This window comes from Diuraphis noxia, unplaced genomic scaffold (genome assembly GCF_037042655.1).
Source record: "Diuraphis noxia isolate RWA-SAM2 unplaced genomic scaffold, SU_Dnox_SAM2 contig0001, whole genome shotgun sequence".
NCBI lineage: Eukaryota > Metazoa > Arthropoda > Insecta > Hemiptera > Aphididae > Diuraphis > Diuraphis noxia.
In genome coordinates, this window is record NW_028301711.1 from 58,315,919 (window position 1) to 58,330,553 (window position 14,635).

The following is a 14,635-nucleotide window of genomic DNA, read 5'->3' on the forward strand; positions in this document are numbered from 1 at the left end:
TCATAGATAATAAAAATATTATCTTTATTGTCTATGGTATATATTACCACAGAACAATATTACTATATTAGAATATATATAATTATATATTATAATATATATTATAATACAATATTATCTTTATTGTCTATGGTATATATTACCACAGAACAATATTACTATATTAGACACCACGGACTAAACTGAGTAAACAGAGAATATTTATACTCTTTGGTAATAGTATCCATAAACGTTGGTTACGTATTTACGTGATAACAGTGGAGGTACATTTTTGTCATTTATTACTTTGTTTATTATTATTATTATTAAATCCATGACCGTCAACTGACGTGGTGTAGGTTAACCTCATTTACCATAATTTACATCTATGGCTAAGACCGCATTAGAATTTTGTAAAAATTCATCATTAATACGAATAACAATAATTTTATAAATGTAATCTAATCTTTGGCAAATTAAAGAAATTTAACCCGGTGAAAATAATTATGAACTAAATGGAATATTCATTCTACGGGAACATTCAATATTGAGGAAATCTGAATCCTTGCATTTTATTGTAAGTTGGAATAGTTTTAATTGGTGTTTGTACTTACCTATTATTATGTATAGTGTGTTTTGTGTGTAATGAAAAGGCATACTCAGACTGTTCGTTATTGTAATTAGTACTTCTTATAGCCAGCCCCATAGGAATTGGACTCGGGGAATACATCTAAGTTCTTACAGTTAATATTTTTTTTGTTTTTGATTTCTAAATAGGTAATGGGCAGTAGGACAATTAGGGCTAAAATTTTGGCGACCGTAGTCTCCATCTTGTTTTGCATGAAAAGTAACCTTCCATATATGTATAGGTATTTAATTAAAAAATATAAAATAATATACTAATAAAAAAATCATGTTCATTTAGGTATTTAAGTTTTATTTTTCACAGTAATAATATACTGTCTGTAACCTTCTAGTTCAGTATACAGTAGAATCCACTTAATTGGGACATCATATAAAAGGGACAATCGCTTTATAGGGAAAAATAGGCAGGGTCCCAAAGGAATGTATTCATGTTAGGCAATTTAACTTCTTTTATTGGAGATAAACCATCAGTTATAAAGGACATGGTTTAATATGTTCTGTTTTATTATTAAAACTATATTACAGAAACTATAGTTATCAAATTGTAATGTCTCTATTTTATGTCATACAATATGTTATAACTTGTAATATCATATGTTTACAGATATTATGTATTTTATTTTCATCAACAATTTTTATTCCACTACCACGTACATATTCCATGTAGATAAGAGTTGTTTTCAAAATAATAATGTTTATAATAAGTATATAAATTATAAATAGTAGGCAGCATGATATTATTTTATTTTTTTGTTTTTTAATTAAATTGCATTTTTCTCTTAACTACAACAGAGATACAAACTACTTAAATTACTTAACCCCGTAATTAAAGGATAAATTAAGAGAACACCATAACTGCATTTGTTGTCTTCATTTTGCAAACGTACAACATTGTAAATTGATTGTAGGTACCTTAATAATTGTACCTAACCCATTTTAATGCTATTTAAATTATAGTGAATTGACCATAAATAAAATTGAATTGTAAGATTGTTGTTATTATAGAGGATCCCTGAGGATTTTATAGATTTTATTTTTAAATACATTTTGATCATTTTAAAATATTATATAAACAATATACATTTTTAATATCTTCATAACTTGTTTCTTAGTAAAAATATTATTAAAAGCCTCGGAGATACTCGAGGAGATACTTAGATAATAATTTTGCTTTTAATTTTTATGACAGGTCAATTTACTTTTATTTTATAAACTGCAGAGTAAAATGTATCATTGTAAACGTAAAATTAACTGTGTTATAATTATAATTGTTAGATGAATACAGAATACAACAAACTCACGGGTGATGCTCTTAAGAGTACGTAGCAGTGGTATTTGTTGTCTCCGTCTTACCAGTTAGTAATATAGCAAATTTACGCTCAGTAGAACACTTGTAGCTCCTTTAGTTTAAAAATTACAGTGTATCGACTATATCGGCCTATAATGTTCTGTTATCCGTTATCTGTTTTCAATTGTTTATCGTTTACTGATATGTTAACTGTTACCCTTGTCAATCGTTTTCCGATATGTTATTCGTTATTGATTTCAATTGTTTTGTTGAATCGTTTAACGTTATAAAAACGTTTTGAAGCCCTAAGCCTACAAGTGTTCTGCTGAGCGTAAATTTGCTATATTATGCACTGGTAAGACGGAGACAACAAATACCACTGTTATGTACTCTTAAGTTGGATATGTTCCCTGCTTCTCCATAAACAAATTCTACGGTCTTTAGTTATCTTTGCTGCTGTCATTTGTGGTAATTACCCAAAATATATAAATTAAATTCAAATTTTCCACAGTCCAAAATATTACAAACAATTTCTAACGAGCCTTGGTTTGTCAGAAACAATATGCTTTACAGTCCAGGCCCTATTTTTATGTGCACCACAACACACAATGCGCACCACAAATGTATAAGTGTGTGCTACAATTTTAACGTATGTGCACTAAGGTCTACAAACCAAAAATTAAATTAAATACCAGCTACTAGGAAATATAAGTATTTCCTGAATTTGTGTTTTTTTATTTAATTTCATAATTAAATTGTTATTTAAATAAATAATATGTTAAACGTTGCTTTTTCTAAGACAGTAGTAAGAATAACATTTCCGTTTAAAGCAATAAAATTAAATGTGCAGTTTGACATTTTACAGATATTAGGGTCTGCTTTACAAAGACTTGTTTAATGAAATTTTAAAATTAATGTTTACCTAATAGAAATTAGAAGATATTAATTAAATGCATTTTTTTTAACATAGCCTGGCTAACAATGGGTTGAGAACTTAAGAATATTAAGTTAAAAATTAATAATTAATATATAATTATTTTTCAATTTCTATTTTTTTGAATTTTAAGGTTTTCTATCAACATTTTTGAAATGATAAAATACACCTTCCATCTCTTAGTAGATAGTAGATACCTAAAATTAAAAGTATTTTACCATTGAGTAGGTACTTTTGTATGATAATTATATATATATTATCATGGATATGAATCATATTTACTAGTAGAATAACAACATTATATCTATTTTCTTCTATGATATTGACTGTATACATTTTACATTTTTTAGAAAGTAATAAATAGTTTTATAATTTTAACAGGTATCATTAAATATTAGGATAGAAGTGCCTTTTTGTTTAATTTTTACTAAGAATTCCTGAGTTAAGTGAGTAAAAAATTTAATTATAAATAAAAAAAAAAATTTAATTTATGAGTAAATGTTTTTCTTTTTAGCTCTAAAATAATGAATTCAGATAATGCTAACAATGATAAAAATGACATTTGGTCGACAGAAAAATGTATATTTTGTAAAGGAAATATAAAGGAAAATTCAAAAATCCTAAATTGTCTTCATATTATTTGTAAAGATTGTACTCAGAAAAAAAATACTGATATAGGTAAAATTAAATTAATGTTTTATTTTTATTTTTTTGTTTTATCAGATATTATAAAAATTTGAAAATTAATTAGATCTTAAAATGTTATAAAAATTTAGGTTTATGTTGTAAATGTAATATAGTAACTAAGGGTGAACCCACTGATTACTTGATTGTATCACCAAATGAACTACATGTAAAGATATGTTGTGAACAAAATTGCCAAGACATAGGAAAGAAAATATGCATGTATTGCAAAAGCGTGTTTTGCAAACAATGTTCTAAGGTAACTTAAAATTTCTTCTACATGTTTCTTTAGCTTAAAATATATGTACATATTTATTTATGTTTATTAATAGATACATTTGATAAACAATGAAGATCATTACCCTACCCTAATGATGACTTACCCATTAAAAAAAGAATTTATTTCTTGCCCAGAGTGTAAAGAAGTAAGTAATAAGTATAAAAAACAAATTAAAAAGATGTTGAATTATTAAATTGATTAACAAAATAAGATTTGAGATTGAAATTTAAAAAAAAGTAATTTTAATATATTTATGAACTATTTTACAAATTTTACTATTTTATTTAGTCTATTTAAAGGCAAATATTTGTACATGATATAGTAGCATAACTTTTTGTTTTAGAAATGTGTGGATGTATTTTGTACAAGATGCTCAAAAATGATTTGTTCTCTTTGTCATTTAAATTTCCATCAGAAACATAATTTTAAACTTATTTCCACAATGGCCGACGAAACCAGACAAGAATTTCAATCGTCAGTATTTGATTTAAGGTATTGTAAAAAGAATTATTATAAAAAAATATTTAATATATTAAGTACTTTTAAAAACTCTTTTGTTGATGTGAATACACTATTAAGTTCCATTATTCATAATATAAAATATGCTGGCTCAGCTTGGCGATGCTTATTTTAGTAATAATTATACCCATTTTAAATTATTATTATTATTTCTAGTGATTACCAAAGTACATTTATTAGGTTTTGTGTTAAATTTTGATCTTTGTCACATGAATTCAAAACTAAAAATTCAATAATATTTTTTTTTTTTAGTTTTAAATAGTGTCCAATGCATCTAAATGTGTCATTTAGAGATATTAAAAAAATAATAATTTTAGTGAATAAAAATTTAACAGTATGTGGCTAATAGTTTTTGTCAGTTATAAAATCTTTAATTTTTTTATTTTGCAGTGAAACTAATGATACATTAAAATTTATGATACGATTGGCAGATGAAAATATCAAGAAATTTATATTTGATAAGAATAACATTTCTGATCAAATTGATAAATCAATCAATATGTAAGTTACAAACTATATAATTAAATAACTCGCAACTATTTTAATTATTATTTCATTACAGGATGCACAAATTAATTGATAAACGTTCATTTGAACTAAAAAAAATACTTGAAATAAATTTTATAGATGCTGTTAAGAGTATTAATACAAATAAAAATGTTCTTAATGATTTTATAAAAGAAAATCAATATTATCATAATGTAACAAGCTCTGTTATCAATCATAATCAAACATTTGAATACATTCGACTGTCAAAGTATGTTAAATTTAAGTTAGATATATGATTAAAGCACATGTAAATGCATAAAATTAATCTATTTTAGAATTATCAATGATCAAATAACCATTGCTACGAGCCATATTTCAGACATGCCTAAAGAAATAATAGATTTTAAACCTAAATTTGAGTTCAATTATGAACAATCTATGAAAAAAATTGTAGAATGTAAGTCAGAAGCTATCGCAGTTAGTTATATTAGCTATAATAATAAATTAATATAATTTTTTTTAGTAATTCAAGGAATGGGAAATATTATTTCACCGAAAATTATTGATTTATTAGAATATAAAAATAGAGTCGACATAAATAAAACTCTCAGAGCTCAAGAAAATGATGTAAGAATTTAAAATATTACAAAACTTTTTTTTGTTGATAATTTCACTTTCTATTACTAATTATTAATCTGATACTTTTCTCTGTTATTTTAATTTTGAGTTTATTATTGACTCATTAGATTCAAACTTCAAAGTTTTTTTTTGTATAACATTTTATTTGATTGACAATTTTGTTCTATTATTTTATTTAACAAACATGAATTAGCATGGTAATGATATTAAACTGCAGCTATCAGGTTTATAATTAATTTCTTATTGGCTTATAATAAAAAGTTCATTGTTTTATTTTATTAAATTATTTGTAGCCATCTTCCAATTTAAGATCCTCAGAACCTGTGATTGTACAATCTAACATAGATATTGAAATGATGGATAAAGGTAATATACCTATTATTTAAAATTTAAATAATAATAATGTTGATGCTTTAGTTTAATGTAATGATAAAAATTTTTTAAATTATATGTTAAAGATTCTGACAGTTCAGACTATGAACCACTTGTTAGTTGTTCTTGTTGTAATCAATGGGCTGAAGAATTGATAAGTTGTATTTGTTGTGAAAGGTTTTATCATAATGATTGTCATATTCCTCCACTAGCAAAGGACCTTAAACCTAATGAGTAGTTATTTTTTAAATATTTATTTATGATAATTATATCTATGGTACTTAATTTTTTACAGTTTATCAACAACACATTGGACTTGTACACTTTGCCATGATATTTCAATACATATCAATAACTTACGTGAAAAGAATTTTACAGACCATATTATTCCTATTGGTCCTTCTGAACGAAAAGTCATTGAACGTATATTAATGGAGTTGTATTGTCAAAATGAGGATAGTGAACACTATCGAGATTGTTTGGATAGAGAGAGAGTAAGATATATATAATATATAAAAATGTATAAGATACAGTTTTATTATAAGATTAAATGTGTTTTTTAGTATCCACTGTATTATGAAAAAATTGCTGATCCTATATCATTGAATGATATCAAACAACGTTTAGAATCTGATGGATCATATACATCACTCATTGATTTTATCAAAGATATCAAAAAAGTTTTGATGAATGGAAAGTTATATTATGCTGTTAGTATTATTGATATTCAATATTAAATGTTATCTATTATTCTATTTAAGTGTGGTAGGTACAGCAAAAAATATATTTCAACTTCTCTCAATACATTATTTTTGTTGTACTCGGGTTTTATTTTAAATAACTTTATTTAATTAACGATAAATGTATCTATCCCCTATTGTATATAAAAATATTATATACACAGTTGAACTTGGGTAACACAATCTTTTACTCTAAATTGTAAATACCTCAGACTTTTTCCCTGGTGTCCCTAGAATTTCCTATTTAAACAATGCGAAAAATTGTGTTTAACTTAAATATTTTCATGAATACTTGGAAGTTCCAAATTTTATTAATATGTATGTAAAATAAAATTATGATATTTCTCTATGCTATATTTATCATCGAAAATAAGATCATTTGTGTTATCATATATTCTCTTGTTTGGGACAGTTGTGTTGTGTACCGAGTACTAATTAAAACATATATTTTACTAGATGCATTTTAACTTTATTAAATAATAATAAATAGTCTACATTTTAAATATAACTTCAACATGATGTGCGTGAGTGTGGTTAATACATGAGCCGAACGTTAAACATAATTGAATAATATCATAACCTTAAATACACTATTATCATGGAATAATAACATACATACATAACAGTATGTATGGCCATGTAGAGTATAGATGGGTTGTTGTAGTGCATATAATTTTGTACTTATTATTGATGCTTACCACATCATACTCCTGCCCCAAACCTAATACGCGTAAACCTCCTATGGTGTGGATACCCCAGCCACCATCCGACCCCCAAGTGAACGATGTTGGTAAGAGTGGCGGTGTATGGTTGTGTAGAGCAGCGGTTCCCAATTAGTGTGAAGCCACGGACCCCTAGCTATAACTTAAATTGATCCGCGGACCCCTTTCTTGTAAATACTTACTTTTCAATTTTATTTTATCATGAAAATGAGAAATAAATTTATACGATTTATTTTCAATATGATTTAATTTTTAATTTTATACAAAGTTAATAATTTCACTAAAATAAAATAAAAATATCACTACTGAACAACATAACCGCGGACCCCCTAAAACCAACATGCGGACCCTTGGGGGTCCGCGGACCACCAATTGGGAACCGCTGATGTAGAGAACACGGGCGTTTGGGCCATATCAATTTAAAGGAGGTCAAATTACAATTAGTAATTAGTATTTATTTAAATTTACTGTATTATAATAATATAAATATATTAATTTCATTACAAAAAATAATATTTCCTTATTTAGCTTAGAAATTAAGTAACATATTTTATCCTTATTTTCATTTTGTCAAATAGCAAATAAAAATATATTTGGTTCAGTTAAATTCCAAAAGATAGTAGAATTACAGTCCAGTATATTATGAGTCACACAAATTATATTTTTCAGTATTTTATTTCATTAAACAAAAACAAATTAGGTATTAGCATCTAAAAATGAATAGCCATTAATTTTTTTTTTTTTCAAAACAAAAAATTAGTTAAATGTTTTCATAATTATACATAATTTTAATTCAGTAAGATTATTATTAATATAATTTATTCAATTTTATAGGTTTGAAAATATTTAAAATAACTTTTATAAGTTTCATGTTTCATACTTATCACATATTAATTCATTTTTTTATTTACTTGTTATGTTCACACCCTCCCTCCACACGAGAACTTTTTTAACAGTTGATCTTTGTTCATAAAAAAAAAAATAGTGTATTTTTATATTGTAATTTATTTGTGAATCAGTGAGTTTCCTTCACGAACACTTAACTTGTTCAGAGGACTGGGATTAAAAGTGAATGTATTGTTTTAATTTTGTAATATATATTTTTAGTTATGTGATCCATATCATAAGTCTGCAGATGAACTTGAGATTTCTTTGGACAGAATGATATCATCCTGGATCCCAACACTTGATCTTGCACAACTATAATGACAATAATTTAAGACAAATAGTATTAAACCTGATGGCAACACTACAAATTATTAATCCACTATGGTTTTATTTTAATGTTTAATAATGTATTTTTATTTGTATAAAAACCTAAAGTAAAGTCAAGGTTATTTCATGTTTTTTAAAATTATGCAATTATTCTTTTTCTTAATATTATTAGTTGTATTTTAATTTTATCAATTATGGTTTGAAATAATTATTTACTGTAAAATATACTTTATTTTGTCATTATATACATATATTTTTTGTACTACTAAGCATTTAAATTACAATTTATTAATGATCGTTAAAAATCTTAAATGTTGTATTTGAAAATCCATAAATTTAATGGAATGGATTTGGAACTTTAAATTTTTAAATTCCTATGAATTTGGACAGTTTAGACGACCTTAATTTTTTGTAATTGTAAATTTCTACAGTTTGCTGTATTTAAATATAGTAAAAACTGTTGGTAACCTTAAAAGACCACAAAATACAAAACATTTTTGTTTTTTATAACTTGAAAGAATGTTTAGTTCTAAAATAATAATAATAATAATAATGAGTTTATTTTGCCAATATAAATTTTTAGTGACACACTAAGTAATATTACTAAGTAAGAATAAATTATATTGACTCACTTTTAAAAAACTAAAAGCTTGTGCTGAGTAGTGAGAGTTTCTTATAATATTATATAAACAAAATTTAATAAAAAATGAGAGAGCAAAGTAAAAAAAACTTACAAATCATCATCAAGTGTAACGTAATGAAACTGGTTAAGCTTAATAAATGATTTTATAGAATTAATATTATTGAAGTTAGAAAGATTTAAATTTAATTTCTGACACCACATTGTACATTTGTAAATAAGACTGTGAGAGTTTACAATCTTATAGCATTTAATAGAATTAAGATTAGTATGACATTTATTTCTAGTATTATAATTATGATCTATGGTGTTCAAACAATGTCTATATTTATAAACAAGTAAAAGCAAAGGTTTATAATGTAACATGGATATAGGTTGAACATTAAAGTCAGAGATTTATAATATAGCATTATGAAATTATATGCCCTAGATTTTTGGAAGGCTATGGTCAATTTGGGGGGGGGGTGGTGGCTTGCCCCCCACAATTTGCATCTATGCTGTAAGTGATATTTTACTCTACTAAAGTTACTCATCATTAAAATAATACATTTTGTTAACTAATATATTATTATTTTTTTTGTAACAACTAACAACTATTTCTTTTTATAAGAGTGAAAGAATATTAGGATATAGTTTAAATGAATCAGAATAAATAAGACATTTAATTAAAAATAATGAATTGTAATTTAGTGATCTATAAAATCTTAAGTTGTATATTATATAAAAATAAAATACAATTATTGTATATGTTTGTTTTCATAAAACTAAACACCAAGTAAACCAGTCTAGAAAAAAATCCATTTAAGGATAATATACATATACATTTAAAAGTGTAATATATTGATATTTATAAAATTATAAGATATACAATTTTAGTATTAATCAAATGGGAATTAATAACACATTATAAGATACAATATATTTATGGTTTAAATAAAAATAAATTATCATAACCATAATGTAATCAGCATTAAATATAGTTGGTGGTTATACTAAATAATTAACTAGCTGTAAAATAAACTGTAATAATATTAACACCAATGAACAAATGGTGATTTTTACATTTCTCATATACTTTAGATACAAATATATCTAGGTATATAATACATATCCTTCTATATCTCATTATAACATTCTGGTTTACACCCGTCAATGTGTAAGTGTCTAACTTTGTTGATCATGATTTCATTAAAGTTAATTTTAACATTTCTCAAATTGTTAAATACATTGGCGCTTGAATCGATTTCAACATGTCTCTCATTGCTTAACATGTTGGCTCTTGAATCGATGTTATAATTTTTCTCATTGTTAAATATATTGGCGCTTGAATCGATTTCAACATGTCTCTCATTATTTAACACATTTGCATTTGGGTAGATGTAACTGTATCTTTCATTGTTTAACACGTTGGCTCTTGAATTGATATCAACATTTTTCAAATTGTTAAATACATTGGCTCTTGAATCGATGCTATCATTTTTCACATTGTTAAATACATTGGCGCTTGAATCGATTTCAACATGTCTCTCATTGCTTAACATGTTGGCTCTTGAATCGATGTTATAATTTTTCTCATTGTTAAATATATTGGCGCTTGAATCGATTTCAACATGTCTCTCATTATTTAACAAATTTGCATTTGGGTAGATGTAACTGTATCTTTCATTGTTTAACACGTTGGCTCTTGAATTGATATCAACATTTTTCAAATTGTTAAATACATTGGCTCTTGAATCGATGCTATCATTTTTCAAATTGTTAAATACATTGGCTCTCGAATCAATGCTCACATTGTTAAATACATTAGCGCTTGAATCGATTTCAACATGTCTCTCATTATTTAACACATTTGCATTTGGGTAGATGTAACTGTATCTTTCATTGTTTAACACGTTGGCTCTTGAATTGATATCAACATTTTTCAAATTGTTAAATACATTGGCTCTTGAATCGATGCTATCATTTTTCACATTGTTAAATACATTGGCGCTTGAATCGATTTCAACATGTCTCTCATTGCTTAACATGTTGGCTCTTGAATTGATATCATCATTTTTTACATTGTTAAAGATATTGTATTTTGAATTGATGTTAACATTTTTCACATTATCAAATGCATTTGCTTTTGAGTTGATGTTAGTGTGTCTTACATTGTCAAATATATTAGTTCTGAAGTTAGCACATCTTACATTGTCAAACTTATTTGTTTTCATGTTGATTTGAAGATTTTCAAATTTTAAGCCAAACATATTATCTGAACTCGATTTGGCGTGGATTGCTTTAGATTTGGCAAATTCTCCATTTTGAAGAATCATGTTCACCACACTTTGGATTCTATCTTTTACAGCACGATGGCTGTATTCCCCTGTCAACACACTTTCTAAGCTCTCCCAGTAGTTGTCCAAGTTTACACCTGATGACCCGGTGATGACCCGTAGTAAGTTAACAGTCTGGCTGTCTCGGTATGGTTTCAACTTCTATAAATTGGAGACAGAAAAAAAAAACATTTTAATAAATTAAAAAGATAGCAGAAAATTACGCACAATAATAATTTCAATTTTTCATCAAATGTACTTGAGACCAACTTTCCCACTTTTTTGATATTTTGATTTTTACATCTCCAAAAATTGAAACACTTTAAATTTTTAGGCATAATATAAAGAATGTAAGTTATTTATTTGCTTACAATAAGAAGAGAGACATGAGACCAGTTAGTTATCTCTAAGTTAGGTTTCACAGATTTTATATGGTGTGATCATGATTTAAGGTAACACTAAATATATTAGGTGGATGACCTTGTATTGAAATGGGGTTTTGGAGACATGATAGGAAGTACCTAAATGCATATTTGCAGATAAAATTCAAATTTTTAAATATTTCAAATATTAAATTATAATTTAGTTGTTACTCTGTAGATTGTATACAATAAGTAGTATTGTCATACTTTAGATTAGTTATATAGTTATACTTTCATAAAGAAGGCAAAAATGCAAAGATGATATATTTTCAATATTGTGTGTATGTGGCAGTTAGTAATATTAGCTATAGTATAATAATGTGCACAGTTTTTTTTTACATCAGTCAAGATATGCGACTCGTTGCTGATATACGTTTATTACTATTATTATTATTATTCACTGTAGTAAATTTTGTTTATTAATTTACCTTATAAATTGTCTGGATTACTTTATTAATTTATTCCATTCAACATTAACACTTTTGGCGTGAGCATGAGCAATATAGCTTACATTTTTTTATAATTTTTTTCAACATACAGTAATCCCTCGTTATCCGCGGAGGTTAGGTTCCAGCAAAGTTGCGCGAATATCGAAACCACGGATAACAACACCATAAAGCAATGTAAAACAGGAAGTTAGGTTAGGTTTTTACTACAATTTTTAATTTTTATTATTTTGTATTTAATTTTAAAAATCACAAAAAGGTTAATATGTTTTACAATTATTTGATTATCAATTTTTTTAATATAATTTATTAATTATTTATACATACATAAGATATAACAATTTAATTATATTTAACAAATTTTAATTTAATTTAACATATTAAGGCATGTGCTTTAGGTAGCTTATCTGTTATAAGTATGGGTATAATAAAGATGAAATTTCATCGTATGTATTAATAAAATGTTATCGCCGACCAAATTTTTAATCCACGGATAACATGGAATTACTGTATTCGTATAGATTATTTATACATTTTTTTCTATTTACAAAACTGACCAAGTTAGAGCAAGTCAAAATTTGGATTTATGCATAATTCGTGTTTAATGACATTTTCATTAAGTCTGTGGTGTTACCTTAAATCGTGATCACATTGTATATTGAAATATAGTTACGTACTTGTTTCAATTCCTTTAGGCGAAGGTTGTATTTAATACTCTTCTTGCATTTCCGATTCATATTGGGATGCTGTCTGTGAAATTTATGGTACAATCTAAAAACACGCAAAAGTTCTGTAGTATCGCAAATATAATATTATGAAACAACTAATGTGAGACCGCCGTTGATCTTACATACTATTATGCAGTAGTTTTAAGGTTCTCACCGTTAACATAGGAAGGATTCAATAATATTCAATCCCGTTTCCGCTGTCACATAGGTACTCTACTCGTCTACTCACATGGCTAATGGCTACCTAGCGAAGTCATCCATATTACATAGCTACTTTTATCATAAAATTTTGTGCCACAGTAAATATGCCCGGTTGCACAATCGACAAATAATTACTGGTTATCGAATCAATAACCAGTTTATCAAATCGATAAAAATTTGGACTGTTGCCATAGATAATATATAATGGATATTATCTATGACTGTTGCACAAAGGACCAATACGTCTTATCAATCCAATAAATATTGTGTTATCGGTTCGATATGTTGTTGTAGTCTGAAGACCCGATTTCGGTTCGATAAATATTCAAAAGAGTTCTATAACTTTATTTGCCTGATAAGATGGAATTATTTTGTGAATTTGTGATAATGTAATATTATTTATCACTTAATCAAGTATTTTTAAAACTTCAACTGTTCAACTAAAAACTATATTCTCTGCTTACTGCTTAGGTAAGTTGAAGTCTGTCATTTACAGTTCACTAATTCGAATTTCAAAGTCAGTGTAAGTCAGAAGTACCAGTGGGTAGTTTCTCCTCTTGCCATTATCAAAGTAGTCATGTATTTATTATCATCATTGTCGAATTCCCATAAAGAACATGATGTGCTTAAGAGGACGCTACACCCGCATGTGTTGTCTCCGTCTTACAAGTACGTAACATTGCAAAAACTGTTTCGCGCGGGAAAGAACCGAGAAGGCTACATTCATAACTAAAAAACGAAATTCTCACCACAGATAAAAGGGAATTTCGACTGTGCAACGTTGTTTTTATTTTTTTGATATTAGAACTGAAAAAAAAGTTATTCGATTTTGAAAAATGCAAAAATAATGCATTTTGAAACAATAAGAACTTTTTTTCTATTTGTGATATCGAAAAATTGAAAACAACGTTGCACAGTAAATGTTCTCCTTATTATGTGGTGAAAATTTCGTTTCTTAGTTATAGCTGTAATTTAATATTTTCGCTCTATATGTTTTCGCTCATATTTTTATTCGCTAATTTTGTATTCGCTCTTTTTTATTCGCTCATTTACGTTCGCTCTTTTTCTTTCGCTCATTTGTCGTAGACCCATTATATTATCATATTGAAAAGTCACAAAAATATTGTCTATCAATTTGCCTACACGCATTTTCTCATAACAGGTCCTGCAGGTTCCTACAAAAATAGCCATTTGAATATAAAAACCAAAAATGTTGTTATAACTTTACGAAATGTAAAAATTACTCAACCGTATTTGATTAGGTTAATTAATCATTCTCAGCAGTGGTAGTTAGACTCTTTTTAACTAAAAAGTGTATTAATGGATTCTTTGATCCTTAAATGTATGCCAATTTACTTAATACAGGATTTTGATGGA

At 26.3% G+C, this 14,635-nt stretch overlaps 2 protein-coding genes across 3 annotated transcripts; one reads left to right on the forward strand and one right to left on the reverse strand.

The window, feature by feature from the left end:
* The first annotated feature begins 286 nt into the window (after positions 1-286).
* Positions 287-8,775, forward strand: LOC107166734 (uncharacterized). Its single transcript, XM_089218125.1, has 15 exons — positions 287-556; positions 3,228-3,292; positions 3,361-3,524; positions 3,623-3,789; positions 3,863-3,955; positions 4,154-4,302; positions 4,720-4,830; positions 4,892-5,086; positions 5,154-5,275; positions 5,342-5,445; positions 5,751-5,823; positions 5,916-6,063; positions 6,125-6,323; positions 6,393-6,539; positions 8,399-8,775. The coding sequence occupies exons 3-15, from the start codon at positions 3,371-3,373 to the stop codon at positions 8,495-8,497; spliced, it is 1,761 nt and encodes a 586-aa protein (XP_089074251.1). The 5' UTR covers positions 287-556; positions 3,228-3,292; positions 3,361-3,370; the 3' UTR covers positions 8,498-8,775.
* Positions 8,776-9,742: 967 nt separating this feature from the next.
* Positions 9,743-13,547, reverse strand: LOC107166735 (uncharacterized). Of its 2 annotated transcripts, none has more exons than XM_089218126.1 (3): positions 13,184-13,547; positions 13,007-13,100; positions 9,743-11,623 (listed from the first exon to the last, which is right to left on the reverse strand). In XM_089218126.1, the coding sequence occupies exons 2-3, from the start codon at positions 13,064-13,066 to the stop codon at positions 10,262-10,264; spliced, it is 1,422 nt and encodes a 473-aa protein (XP_089074252.1). In that variant the 5' UTR covers positions 13,067-13,100; positions 13,184-13,547; the 3' UTR covers positions 9,743-10,261. The 2 variants fall into 2 exon arrangements, with proteins under 2 accessions (XP_089074252.1, XP_015371009.2); XM_015515523.2 differs by having other exon boundaries at positions 13,212-13,545.
* Between the last annotated feature and the right edge of the window lie 1,088 nt (positions 13,548-14,635).

What these genes read in the sequence shown, in the direction of transcription:
- LOC107166735 (XM_089218126.1), bottom strand. Translation starts at nt 13,066, where the DNA reads ATGAATCGGAAATGCAAGAAGAGTATTAAATACAACCTTCGCCTAAAG. An exon ending in GCCTAAAGGAATTGAAACAA is followed by an intron (nt 11,624 to 13,006) that starts GTACGTAACTAT and finishes TCCAATTTATAG; the next exon opens with AAGTTGAAACCATACCGAGA.
- LOC107166734 (XM_089218125.1), top strand. Translation starts at nt 3,371, where the DNA reads ATGAATTCAGATAATGCTAACAATGATAAAAATGACATTTGGTCGACA. An exon ending in TTTGCAAACAATGTTCTAAG is followed by an intron (nt 3,790 to 3,862) that starts GTAACTTAAAAT and finishes GTTTATTAATAG; the next exon opens with ATACATTTGATAAACAATGA. An exon ending in TCGTCAGTATTTGATTTAAG is followed by an intron (nt 4,303 to 4,719) that starts GTATTGTAAAAA and finishes TTTATTTTGCAG; the next exon opens with TGAAACTAATGATACATTAA.